This window comes from Dendrobium catenatum, unplaced genomic scaffold (genome assembly GCF_001605985.2).
Source record: "Dendrobium catenatum unplaced genomic scaffold, ASM160598v2 fragScaff_scaffold_1646, whole genome shotgun sequence".
Classification (NCBI taxonomy): domain Eukaryota; kingdom Viridiplantae; phylum Streptophyta; class Magnoliopsida; order Asparagales; family Orchidaceae; genus Dendrobium; species Dendrobium catenatum.
In genome coordinates, this window is record NW_021320108.1 from 570,958 (window position 1) to 584,858 (window position 13,901).

Consider the following 13,901-nt stretch of genomic DNA (forward strand, 5'->3'; position numbering starts at 1 on the left):
TAGCTTGAAGTTATGGACTTAAAAATGGAGTTTTTAATGGCTCTCAATCTATATGCATATCTAAATGATCCTTCTCTAAGATCTTGAGTCATAGTAACCTAAGAGAGAAGAGATTCTAAATCTTTGATATTTAACATTTCATGCTGTAAGTCATAGTATGCCAAAGATAGATGTTTGGTTCCTATCTAATTGTGAGGAAGGTCTTTAACATTTTTAAGATATGTAATGAGAAATTGCTTGAACTCTAAAAAACTGTCTATCAAAAGATAGTTTTGAGAACCATCTTAATGGTGGTTTCTTAAAAGTTTTCATGATTAATCATCATTTAACAACAACAATTATAGCGAGCAAGGAAAATGTTTGATATTTGCAATTTAAGCTTCCACGGAGGTTTGATATTTGCAAAGCTAAATAGAAATTTTGCTATTATTAGAAACTATCGAGATGTCAAAATATAACTTGGTTACCTGACCCATCCATTGATACTAATTAAAAAATTATGTCAATGTACGATTTTATAAAAAAGACTATATACAAATGAAATTACATTATAAAATTTAGAACAAAGACATCTGAAAATAATTTATAAAACGCTGCAACTCCTTATCTAGCAACAAACAACCAATAAAGACGTTTAAAGGAGAAACCAAACAAAATATACACTATCATAACCTTCAATCTTCTCATTTAAATCTCGGTCACTATCACGATCCCTCCCTCATCATTGTTGTTCTCAAACTGAATGCACTTATACCACATGGCGCATAGTATGTAAAGCACTAAATCCACAGCGGTCAAAGCTGCAAGGAGGAAGAAGAACCGGTCTAGGCGACCGGAATTGAGGTTACTCGGAATCCATCCAGGTCTCTCTCCGCTTGCGGTCGCAGCCATTACAACACTAACAAGCATGATGCTCACGTAGTTGCCGAGTGAGATGGAAGCCATGTTGAGGGAGCTCCCAAAGCTCTTGATGCCATCAGGTGCTTGCCCATTGAAAAAATTTAGCTGCCCAACATACATAAACACCTCTGAAGCTCCAATGAGGGCATACTGTGGAATTTGCCAAGTGATTGGGAGTGAGCTCTCCTTATCTGGAGAAGCAACTTTCTTTAGCCTAGCTAGTTCAACAACACCAGCAGCAATCATTGCCAGCATAGCGATCAAAAGGCCAACACCCATCCGCTGGAGTTCGGATAACCCATCAGGATTCTTCGTAAACTTCGCTAGCACTGGCATAAGAATCCGACGATAGATAAAGATGAAAAATATAACACTAATAATGTCAAAGACCGACATGCTGGCAGGAGGGATGGTGAAGGAACCAAACTGTGTACTCATCATGGCGCCTTGCTCGACAAAGAGGGAGGCCATCTGGGTGAAGACAACTGAGTAAATTATGGTGCACAGCCAGATGGGAAGCATCTTTAGCACACATTTAACCTCCTCAACCTGAGTCACGCTGCACAGCTTCCATGGACTCTTGGCCTCAGGCCGCACAGAGTGTACATCAGTTGTCATTGTTGCAGCTTTGTCCAAGAACCTGAAGAACATAGGCAAGTGAGCACAATAATATGCAAAAAAGAACCAGTAATTTCATCATCGAAGTTACACTCTAGTTATCTAAAGACTATAGAAAAACATGGTATAAAGCATATATCTTGAGAAGTTAAACATCAGATAAAAATTTAGACAATCAAAACTATGAAAATTCTCTTAGTCCTCGCTAATCAAATTATATAATAAGGATGGGAGTGGGGAACAAACCGAAACCCATTGCTGTGGGAGATCTTTCTACTCCCTGCAATGGCAGATTCCTTTCCTTCCACTTCATAAAGCAAGGCGTCATTCTCAGGAACACTAACATTCCACTTTCTAGCCGCAGCAACAAAGACTTGTGCAATGCGAGTCAAGGGGTTGCCTGATGCCTTGAAATGCCTGTATCTTGGAGTTCCAAGTAAGAAAAGAAGAAAAGCAATAACAGCGGCACCAGTTGATGTCCAAAATCCAATAACCCACTGTCCAGAGTCCTCATAGTACACTAAGATTGTGTTGGAGAAGAGAGAACCTGCATTAAGAGCAACATAAAAGTAACTGAAAAAGGCTGCCTTTGAATCACTTTCTGAAGGGTTCATCTCATCAAACTGGTCTGATCCAAATGTAGCTATTGTGGGCTGATATCCCCCATTGCCAAATGCAATTAGATATATTGATATATAAAAGATAGCAGTACCAAGAGCTGAAACTGGTTCGCATTCCAGTTTCCCATCACCACATCCAGAAGGATTCACCAATAAAATCCAAGACGACAAAGATAAAAGGGCTAGTCCCTGCTCAGATTAGTGCCAAAAAAGATTAGATTAATTAGCTATTCATAAATTAATCACGATTGTTATGTTTTGTTTGACAAGCAACATGGGTAAACAGAGATTGTTATAACAATGTATGGGAATATGACAATTTCACAATAAAGAACTTTTTTATTTTGAGAACATTGCACAAATGTTATCAACTAAATGATTCAATACAAGATCAGGCCTAGGTGATATTACCAAGCTCAGAAAATGATGGGACAAAAGGCTCCCAAAACAAATTTGAGCTCCAAGAAGACGACCGAGGCTTTGTTTGGCAATATGATGATTCTGAGTTTTTCAAACACCTGCCATACAACAATTTCGGTTTGTGGAAAAACAGTAGCAAACAACACAATTTTCTAACATGATATTTATGTAACTTGATGTAACAACAATCACACAGAACCAACAATGCTGAACTATCCAATATTGTTTTACGAAGTGAAGTAATATTCTTGAAGCTATCCACATATTCGTAACTATAAAGATAGTTTTTAAATTCAATCTTGTTCCATCACTTTTTTCTCCTAAAGAAACATAGGCCGCCCCTAGATTGAAAAGTTTCACTAATAACCATCATCTTCAACATAGTTATTGGCCTCAAAATAAAAAATTACATTTGGACTCATGAATCCTTATTTTCTATTCAATCTTCTTGAGTGCACAACATGAGATGATAACACATTTTTCCGCAGGTCTTATTGTAGAACTTCTAACCACTGATTATTCTATGACTGCAAACTAAAGAAGAAATAAGAAATAGAATTGCCACAAAGCCACTTACTAGACCTACAATTTTCTCACTAAATAAAAAGCACTGAGAAGTTCTAGTGAGAGAAGCTCCTGGTTTCTAGTGAGAGAAAATTTCAAATTTTTGTATTTCGACGCTTGACGGAATTTTCAATCATGACGGCAGACTGTCCGGCAACTGGCGGCCAGAATTCTGCCATTGTTTCTCAACCTGCCGCTCTTATTCTTCCTGATTCGAAGGTATCATCTAAAGTAATTGATTCGCATAAGATCGTCAATGATCCGTTGGTTATCAAGGAACCATCTGGTATTCTAGTTTTTTTTTTATCTGGTATTCTAGTTAATACATCTATTCATGGTCCGTTGAGTGCTGGAGGTCGAGGACTTCACTCGGCTGTTTCAATAGTTGGACCCTTCAGAGAAAAATTTGTTTGGAATTTGCTTAATAAACCAGATTCTATTCTTAATAAGTATTTAATTGCAAGATATGGATTTGATATTTGACAAACTAATTCCAAAAGGAATTGCTCTATCACATGAAAAATTCTAAATATTGGAGCTAAATCTCTTCGTCATTTGGTTAGGTGGAATATTGCTTCAGGTAATTCTATCAATACCTTAAGTGATATATGGGTCTTTGATAAACTGTTTGATAAATGGCCGACTTTCATTGTTGTGTTGGATGAAGATTTTCCAACTCTTGACAAATGTATTGTGAATGGTAGTTGGAATATTGCTGAGCTTCTTAAATATTTTGTAAAGTCATTGATTGATACTATTATGCAATTTCAAATCTATCCAGAAATTTTAAATGACCGACTGAAGCTAGTCATAAAGTTTTCTGGTAAATCAATTGCAACAATGGCATTGGATATTGCTGTAGAAGAGTTACCAAAGGTTAATTATTGGAGGTGGATGAAGAAGTTGAATATGCCACCTCGTTTGGAATTATTTTGGTGGTGATTGTGGAATAATGCAATCCCTACATCAGATTTCTTAAAATTCAGAAGGCTTATAGATTATAATTATTGTCCAAGAGGGTGTAATGCAACAGAGAATTCTGAACATGTGGCGGTTAACTGTTCTAAACTCATTTAAGCTATTGCATTGGTTAATAAAAGGGGCTTTCCAGTTCCTGTGTTTTCTTCGATTCTAGATTGAAATAAATTGAAGATGTTATTTATGGGTAATCCTTTCATTGCAAATCTTTACTATTCTTTGGTCTTTTTCTCTTGGAAAAGTAGGAACAATGTTATTCATGGTGGTAAGGAAATTGGTTTGGCCTTCATTGCCTCAAATGCAATTAGTTTTGCATCTATTTCTTTGAAGTTTAATCTTTATTCGGACCACTGGAGTGTTAACCAGCTTTCTCAGCTATTTTCACATTCTTGGCACCCTCCTCCACCCGAATGGATTAGAGTCAATATTAATGCTACTGTATTGCGTTCAAATAAGGCTGATGTGGGCAGATTTTTTAGAGATCATAAAGGGAGACTCCTCCTTTCTTTTGGATTTAAATGCATTCATTGGGACAGTGGTTACTTGGAACTCTTTGCTTTCCGTTCTTTGAAGATAGTAATATAAAAGTGGATGTTTGAAGCAAGAGGCATCATTATTGAAAGGGATAATATCAATATCATCAAGTATCTGGAAGATTCAGTTGGCAAGGTGGCTCGGAATGTACATATTGGCGAGGTGGAAGATTTGTCTTTTCTTAAGGATTTTGTTAATCTTTTATTTCATATTTCAAATAGAAGTTGTAATAAGTTAGCCGATTATTGTGCTAACTTTGCTTTAGATGGTGATTTTTTTTGGGATGAGTTAAGTTGTAATAAGGTTCCTCCTTTTCTTTCTTTGTTAAAGGAGGATTGTAATAGACTTTCTACCACTTAGTAGGTTGTAATAGACTTGTTTTTTCTTTAGTGCAAACTGCAGTTAATCAAAAAATAAAAAGCACTTATACATACCATGATGAAGATTAACTGAAATATAGCGCAGGTTAAGTAACGGCCCCAGTAGGAATCACTCAAGAATGCTCCGACGAGTGAAAATATGTACACTGTGCCAGTCCATTTGCTGACATTATTTGCTGCGTCTGCATTCTCTTGTTGCATGACTCTTGTTAGGAAGAGAACCAGATTAACCCCAAGTCCAAAAAATGCAAATGTGACAAGACCATAGTTCACTGCATTGACCAAAACAATAATAGTGATCATTAGACAATTAACGATGGCTAACTACAAATAATGGAGATGGATCCAAACCAACGACCAGTGAACATGTTCTGGATATTCTCTTTTTTCCATTTTATGAGAACAATTTTGGAACACACAAGAAAAAGACCATCACAGAAGAAATTAAAGTTCGAAGTTCACTCAAGCAGGTTTAGATGCATTCATTGGCTGTTAATATAGTCAACCTAGCAAAAGAATTGCAGATTTCCATCTTCCAGTTTTTGATTTGAGTGCAGGTTTCCCCATCCTGTCCAACGTGCCATCCTCAGTGATGGGAGAGATTTCCCTTTCATCCACACCAGCCGTGTTTTCAACCACATCTTCCTTCTTCTGCATGACAAAACAGAAGATGTAAAACTTATAATACAAAGATCTTACAGTTTATCAATGCAAGCCTTTAAGAGATCATTCAGCAGTATGTTTTTTTTGACAAATAGAAACCATCTTTAAAAATAACTATTTGACTTGGAAATTAGCACAGTCAGGCTGTTTTATCAAGTATTGACAACAGGTCCTCACTTCACATTGCACCAAGTAAAACCACCAATTCCAAAAATTCAACTGGCCTCACCTTTAGAGGAACGCCATTGATTTCTAGAGCTTCCATTACCTGTGAAATCAAATAAAAGAAAAAAAAAAGGTAAATGCCAAGTTAGCTTGAAGAAAACATTAAGGAAACCAAGGAGAGAAAAATAAAGTAAAATTGAAGCTATACATGAAGGCAGACAAATTTATGCTTGAAATCTCTCAAGAATCTGACGAGAACAAAGAATTATAAGATAAGAAGGAATGCATAATTAAACTAAAGATATAACTAGTAGCCCTTACGCCACAAAGAAAGCGCAAACCAATGAATTAGCTTGCCATGTTAATGGAGCTCAGAGGACCGGACATGAAAACAAAACAAAACACATAAAGGGGACTTTTCAATGAAGGGAGATTTCCAATTTGATGTTCAATGATTTCCTATAAATCTGTTACGAATACATATACCACTACCAACTTCAGAAAAAGACTGAAAAACATAAATTAAAGTAAAATAAGAAGAAATGTGTCTAATAATTATGTTTAAACTATAAAGCAAAACAATATTTAAGGTAATGAAAATAGAGCTATGAAGAGTAGAGGTCTGCATCAATTCCCTTTGCATTCAGAAGAATTTAACTCGAGTTTAGGAATCTTCACATCACTATCATCAACTGTGTTAAGAATAAAAATTAGTAACATTAAATATTGGGGAGATATTTAGGTTGGCAAGTAGAAGAAATAAATAAGCATTATCATTAATCCTCTTAATATGTGGAACATACCAATTTTGTGTGGTTTTACTTTACATTATGAGCTGGCTGGAAAACATTTTTTAGTCAAGTATACAATTACTGCAGTGCTAACATTAAAGATTTTCTTTCACGATGAAAATTAGAGTGTGATTTGTACAGTTGAGTTTCTTCAACATATTTTCATGTAACATCTTGTGGCATCATATCAAAATTTGTAACCATATCAGTAACAGGTTTACTCTTTGGCTTGGATAAAATTGAAATGTCAATGGTGTGACTAAGAATTTGAGTGTGATGCTAACAGGGCATTTTCCATTTGATGTATTAGCCGTTCAATTATAGACAAACACAAATTGTTCCAAAATTTCATCCCATAGTTTTGGATGACCTTAGATGAGGGAACGAAGCATAAATGGGGGTGTGTATGAGCCATTATTCTGAGTAGAGTCTTAAGAAGTTTGTCAAATGTTACATTTCTCAGCAAAGCGAGTCACATCCCATCTTAATATTGGCCAAAAGAAACAAGCATGCAGTAATGCGAAGGTTTCTCTCGCCAAGCATGCGCGTTTAGTTACACATTATGAATATTATAGATTAATTGGCAGCGCAACAAAGTGTTAGGATTACACCATTGATTTCCTTGGAAAAGAAAACCTCACTGAATAGAATAATAACAACGGAGAAAAAAACTAAAATGGTCCCTCAACTCTTTGTGAGGGACTAAAATAATCCTCAATTCTTTTAAGGGAATAATTTGGTCCTCAACTCTTTAAAATGTAATGTTTTTTTAAAAATTAATAATAATTTAAAATTTTATTAAATATAATTTTAAAACTAAAATTATTATTAATTTTCTATTATTAAAGAAACATTTAATAAAATTTTTTAGAAAAATTATAATTAATTGAAAATTATATTTAATAAATGTTTAATTAAAAATGACCAAAATAACCTTATATTTAACACAATTAATTCAAACATTGAATGTTAGGACCAAATCCCTCAAAATAATTGGGAACTATTTTGTTCCCTCACAAATAATTGAGGAACCATTTTGATCATTTTCTTAATAATAATATATCAAAATGTCAATGACGCAGTTACTCTAGGCAGTGACGACATCCATATCAATAGAGGTTGAGGTTGGGATTCATCCAATCCTTTGATTTCAGTTTGGAAGATGACGAGAAGGCTAGCTCACCAAAATAAAAAAGGCAATGTAAATGGTCAAGCATAGACTTGCTAAAAATTAAAATTTTGTCAAAATAAACAATATAAAAATGGGAGAGGAGAGGTTTAAGCATCTCATTCATCGTTCGCATGAATGTGTTAGGGACGTTACACAAGCCAAATGGCATAACACACCATTCATATAGACCTTCTGAGTTCTAAACGCCATCATTCCCTCATCCCCATCTCGTATGGGAATTGGTGATAGCTATTGTGCATATCAAGTTAAGAGAAAAAAGTAGTACTTATGAGTTTATCCAAAAGTTCTTTGAAGAGTGGCATTGAAAATGGTACTTTATGGTTATCTTATTGATAGCTTGATTGTCAATGGACATGTGCCACTTTTCGTCCTTCTTTGGGGCAATCAACGTGGGTAATGTAAGGAATGATACTATTATGAATAAGTTACTACCACAATATTTCATCACCAATATCTTTTTAAATTTTGTGCTTTTCTACACTCATCTAGTAGTGAGGAAGATTCAAAATTGTAAAGCCAATAATTAAATTAATTTTATGATGGATAGTGTTGAGCAAAGGTAATGTCTATAGCAACTCAAAAAAGATAATATCTCCAAATTGTTGTAACTCCTCTTTAACTAAAACAAAGATATATATTTGAATTGAATTATACTCAGCTAGGAGGATAGCAAGCAAAAATGAGTTCTTATACATAGCCAGTTTTGTGAGCACAAGATGCTAGAGAAGATTGTGCGATATGACAATAAGTTTAGGAAGGATTCTAATCTTTTAACCTTCCATTAAAAAACACAAGCATTAGCTAGGTAATCTTACCATTTTCCCATATCAAATTGCTACAACATTTCCAAAATTATGTGTCAAACATTCATCTCCAGAACATCGCATAGGCCATTAAATTTTTACCAAATTAAAATGTTACGTTGCACAAATCAGTTACAAGAACTTTTATGCCTTTGTATCCAACTAATATCGTAGGGTTGAAGATGCTTACTGGTATTCAATTGTAAGTTTTTTACTACTTTCCCAGAGATGATATTTTTGGCACAACCATTGTCCACCAAAAGCTCACAAACATCGTCGTTGATTGTGTATCTAGTATGAAATATTGCATGCCTTTGTGATGTAAGTGGGTGCTTCAAAGAGAGTAGGATTTTAGAGGATATAAGATAGAAATTCTCCATCATTATCGAGAACATCCTCAAATTTGTCGTTCATGACTAAAAAATTAATGAGAGGATAGTCAGTTGCATCAATCAACCAACAATTGCAGCTGACGATTATTGGCACATTCGTTAGAATATTGTCAGAATTGCAAGCACCTAAGTTACTTTAAAAAGTTCAAAGTGTGCATAAGCATTGTCCATTTTAGCTCGATAATTCTCCAACCCGTTCGTTTTGATTGGATACATTGTGGTTGCTTGCTATTGGAACCAAAGGGCTCTCTTTAGTTATGGCCTTATGGATTTGTATTTTTTATAAATTCAATGGACTTTTCATTCACTAGATGGCAAAAACTTGATTTCCAAGTGTGACGATTGAATTGTAATTTAGCTTTGTATGCATAGTTGTCCACTTGGGAGTGGGAGGAGACAAAATATAATTCATTTGAATATTTTCCTAAATAGCTTCTCTAGCCCTCAGATCTATGGGCAACCAAATGTTGCATGATTTCAAGGAGGTTATTCCTCACACTCAATTGATAGAATTCTTTCATATGCCTTTAATGCATCATTGAGACTGTAAATAGAACATTTGCAAATAATCGAAAGGAAGGAAATGTTAGCAAAGAAGTGTTTTATTCCGACCTAATTTTTAGCACCATCTTTTCATTCTCGTCATTAGGTTTTTATGAGTTACAACCAATAGGGGGCTTGCATACCATTTCAGTTTACAAAGGATGTATTTCACTTGCCTTTTAAATGGAATGTCCATATAGGCATATACTCAAAGAATGCTTACACCGCTTTCCCCCAATCATGATGGTACTCAACGTGGAGATGGCTATCAAAAAAGAGAATGTCGATTTTAACATTGAGGTAGTCTTGATTCTGATTCTGAAATGGTTAATATATATAGCGGAATATCGGTGAGATAAAATGGATCTCCATCTAAGTTTGAATCAGTAAAACGCTCCAATGACGAGGATATAAATCATCATCAGATTCAGGAAGTCATATTACTATCTAGAACTCGAACCTACAGGGCATGCCATATATTGTGATTTGTCATGATGGTCTCACCTAGATCTTAATCATGGTTGCATGATTTGCCAGTGTGATTGCCAGAAAACTTCCTCAGTTCTTCTTAAAGACAGCTCGCATCACATCTTCTTGATGAATTGCTGGAAATTGTTGCTAAGCCTTTCCAATTTACGTTCTAGTGCGATTAGAGATTTCAATAAAGAGCCCCAAGTTAGTCATGGTTTCAGGTGTTCACCGTCAACCATAACTATAACACTTGATGTAGCTCAAAGAATCGAACGAGAAGAGAAAATGAAACAAAGAAAGAGGATTTTCAATAAAGGAAAACTTCCACTATGATTTTCAATGATTCTCTTGCTAGTTGTTTAGGGATGCATAGACCTATACTGCCTTAAATACTAGCAAACAAATTAATAATTAAAGTAAAGAGGAAATGTATCTAATAATAGTGTTGAAAATATAAAGAAAAAAATAATATTCAAGATAATGAAAAATAGAGCTATGGAGAGTAATAGTAAGTTATGTCACAAGCCTTTCAAGAAGCATGCTCTTTGGAAAGCCTACCAAGTAGGCAAATTATCATGCATGTCCTAGTTCTCATAATTAATATGGTCACCAAGTATATAGCTAGAAGAAGTTCAATAAATAAACTGGTAGATAGAATTATAGTGTCTTATACTCTAAACAACATTCAATTCTCTTGTATGCCCACATATTCTTCGAATCAGTTACTGCAATTCTTTTAAAAAAGGTAAAATATAGAATTAGAAGAGCTTCCATACTTTAACCAAATTTAAAGATGTAGTAACTCATCACGATTGCTTCCGGTAACCAAATTTAAATATATGGTAACTTATCAATTTACTTACGGTCTTTTCGCTTCAGAGCTATAGTAGTTGAAAATAAGTTCCAACCAAATGACAATCACCATTGAGATGAAGAGCAATTAAGGTGTTCCCTTTTCAAGAATAAAAGAGACGCAAAATAGAATATAAGAGGATGGTATCTCAAATACTCTCTAATTAAGTAGATGTATACAGCTGTGACTACAACTCATATTGCGCAATTTTAAACCATGCTACAACATAAAAGATATATTTTTGAACTCAACAATTGCTTACATCGTACTAGACATGTTTAATTTTTGAACTGATCGTACTGTACAAACTCAAACTGTACCGTACAAATCATGACGGCTACTTGAATTTTTAGAGTTTCTTGAAGCCCAATACTTAAGCAAAGCTTAGAGACTCTCTTTGTAATGGTGAGAGGATTGTGTGACTGCTGAAGGAACTCTGAGAGAGGAGCTTTTGAAAGAAAATTAGGATTTGAGAAGAAAGAAAATGTGAGGTTGAGCATGAGGGAGAAGTGTGAGGGGATCGTACGGTTTCTACGGGCTAGCTACACCCATGCTCCTCATGTGGCCTTGGTGAGTCTTTGCAAGCTCTCTTGGGAGAAAGGCTTTTAAGTCAAGTCCTAGAGGTACTCTTCCTTCTCCAGGAGCCAGAAAAAGGAGCTGAGGTACTCTGCTTTCCCTAGGAGCGAAAAAATTTAGCTGATGTTGTTTGCCTTCTCTAAGAGGGATAAAAACGAGTCAAGCTCCGCTGCCATCACCAGGAGGATGACATAGCATCCGGGACTCTGCCACGTCAGGTTTGGTGAAAGTGAGCATGTAAGGGCTTCTTCGCCTTACTGTGGAAGCAAAAGAAGAGTCACTTAGTACAATACTCGGAGAGGACTTCGGGGAGTGACCGTAGGTCAAGGTTGATTGAACCACTATAAAAATTTCTGGTGTGTTTTTTTCATTTTCGCAGTTTTATTTTTCCTTCATTTTATCTCTATTATAACTGCTTGAAAAAATCGTCGGAGATTATCGCTTCGTTTCGTAAATCAAAATATCATCATAGTTAAATCAATATTTTTGATAAATTCATTCGCTTCCGCAATCAATTAGAATTTGGTATCTTTAATTCTGAAAACTTTTTCAAAAATATTATCATCTTTATTTTGAAGTTGAAATATTTTTTAAAATTATCAATTCAGCCCCCCCTTCTAGGTGAGCCTCGGGTTAGTTCCTTAAGGGTTAACAATCTTCACAAATTTTTAGTACCAAAATAACAGATTGAAAAGAACTGGATGATGTATATAAGATCTTAGGCAAGCCAATGTTAAACTGTCCCAAATGCCACGTAAGAATTCATAATATTTTATCTTAACAAAATATGGAAAGATGTTCAACGTAAAAAGGATTGCCCTCCCTAGTTCTACAATACAAATCAAATTCTGTGACGGAGATTCACATCTATAGCAAAACAAATGGTTATCAATAAAGCCTGTTTAAACGCAAACAACTTTCCATTTTCCATACTTAATTTCGACAAAAGGAAGATAATTTAACAAACGATGTCAATGCCGACCTCTTAAGTAGTACGTTGCCGACGGATTCCGGTGAAGGTGAAGAAAGCGAAGTGATGAAGGATATGAAATCAGTCCCAGAATCTAGAACGAGATCCAAAGTCCCTTGCAATTTGAAGAACTCCTGTAAACCTATTGTCATTTATGTCGCCGACTGCTCTATGCGTTCCACAACAACACAAAATGCCCCCTTCTCCAATTCGCCCGAGACGAGAAGAATTAACTCCAAATCAAGAAAAGAGAAACAAGAAGCTAAATTTAAAAGACGATCGATGAGCGGTTTAAAAGTATTGGGCGGGCAAGGACAGCTTAGCTGCGATTTATAGCGCCGCAATCGTGAGGAAGACCGCTTCTCCCGCGTGCCTGCGTTTCTGGTTGGGAACCGAACACGTGTAGCTCGTTGTTGGCATGCAATGCCCGTGTACATCGAAACCCCTCCTGACCATTGTGCCTTGACACGAGTCACGTTGACGCCGCTCAAGAGCTCAGGGGACCAAGCAAAATAAAAACGAAATACAGAATCCTCCCATGCAACCTCAAAATATTATGTATTATTTTATTGAATTAAATTCACCGATTAATTGATAAGCAACTCGTCGAAGCTACAAAATAAATATGAGAATTACATTAAACTAATTGTTTTATAAAAAAATTATTAAAATTGAAGGAATTAATTTAGTATGTTTAGGTAATATAAATTTTTTTCAAAAGCAATGAATTGACTTGTTATTCATATTTGAAAAGTGATAATTTGTTATTTTATGTGAGCTTGCAAATTGAGAAAAGTGATCATTTGGTACTTTTATCAGTTTATGTGAGCTTACAAATTAAATTTAATCAAGGGTAAATGGAGAGTGGTTGGATGAACGGCCGATATTGAATCCATTGATCGTGTACCATTCATTAGACATTTGAAGGTCTTAATGATATCAGAATTCGGTGATCTTGGGCTCGTTGGATTCGTCTTGTCGAGCCGTTCGATTCGACTATAAGCATGTTATGTTTGGAAATCGTTTGGTAATCCAAATTATGGATTGAACCTTCTGAATGTGCTTCGAGCATTTGATTTGGACCCATTTGGGCTCGGATTGAGTTGAATTTGGTGTTGTTGGGTTCGTATTTTCGAGACGATCAGTTCGACTATAATTTTGCTTAATCAGAGTTCAGATGATCCCAAATTTAATTTTTGAAGTTTACGACTTGATTTTTACATCGAGATTCGTGACCGATCAAGATAATTTTTCGATGATATATCAATATAATATTTATAAAAGTTATATAACATAAAAAATATATGATATTTTTATCAAATTAAAAAAACTAACATGTGAATTTTTATTATATTTAAATAGTATGAAATTACATATATTAAGAAATTTAAAAATAATAAAAACATTAGGTTTAAAATATAAGAAATGTTTACTCAACTTTGCATAGTTTTTTTTTAGGGCCCCGCCC

The 13,901-nt window shown here is 35.1% G+C and overlaps 1 protein-coding gene across 1 annotated transcript; it reads right to left on the reverse strand.

Annotated features, from left to right (window-relative positions):
• Window positions 1-447: 447 nt before the first annotated feature.
• Window positions 448-12,951, reverse strand: LOC110108838 (protein NRT1/ PTR FAMILY 7.3). The gene is made up of 6 exons (XM_020839677.2): window positions 12,446-12,951; window positions 5,907-5,945; window positions 5,521-5,665; window positions 5,069-5,286; window positions 1,765-2,327; window positions 448-1,540 (listed from the first exon to the last, which is right to left on the reverse strand). Exons 2-6 carry the CDS (start codon window positions 5,940-5,942, stop codon window positions 688-690), a joined length of 1,815 nt encoding a protein of 604 aa, XP_020695336.1. The 5' UTR covers window positions 5,943-5,945; window positions 12,446-12,951; the 3' UTR covers window positions 448-687.
• Window positions 12,952-13,901: the final 950 nt, after the last annotated feature.

Bases quoted from the DNA above. Each gene is read 5' to 3' on its own strand.
- LOC110108838 (XM_020839677.2), bottom strand. From the start codon at position 5,942: ATGGAAGCTCTAGAAATCAATGGCGTTCCTCTAAAG. The intron at 5,287-5,520 runs GTTGACTATATT...TGGTCAATGCAG, and splicing joins ATCTGCAATTCTTTTGCTAG to TGAACTATGGTCTTGTCACA. The intron at 2,328-5,068 runs GTATGTATAAGT...TAATCTGAGCAG, and splicing joins TTCAGTTAATCTTCATCATG to GGACTAGCCCTTTTATCTTT.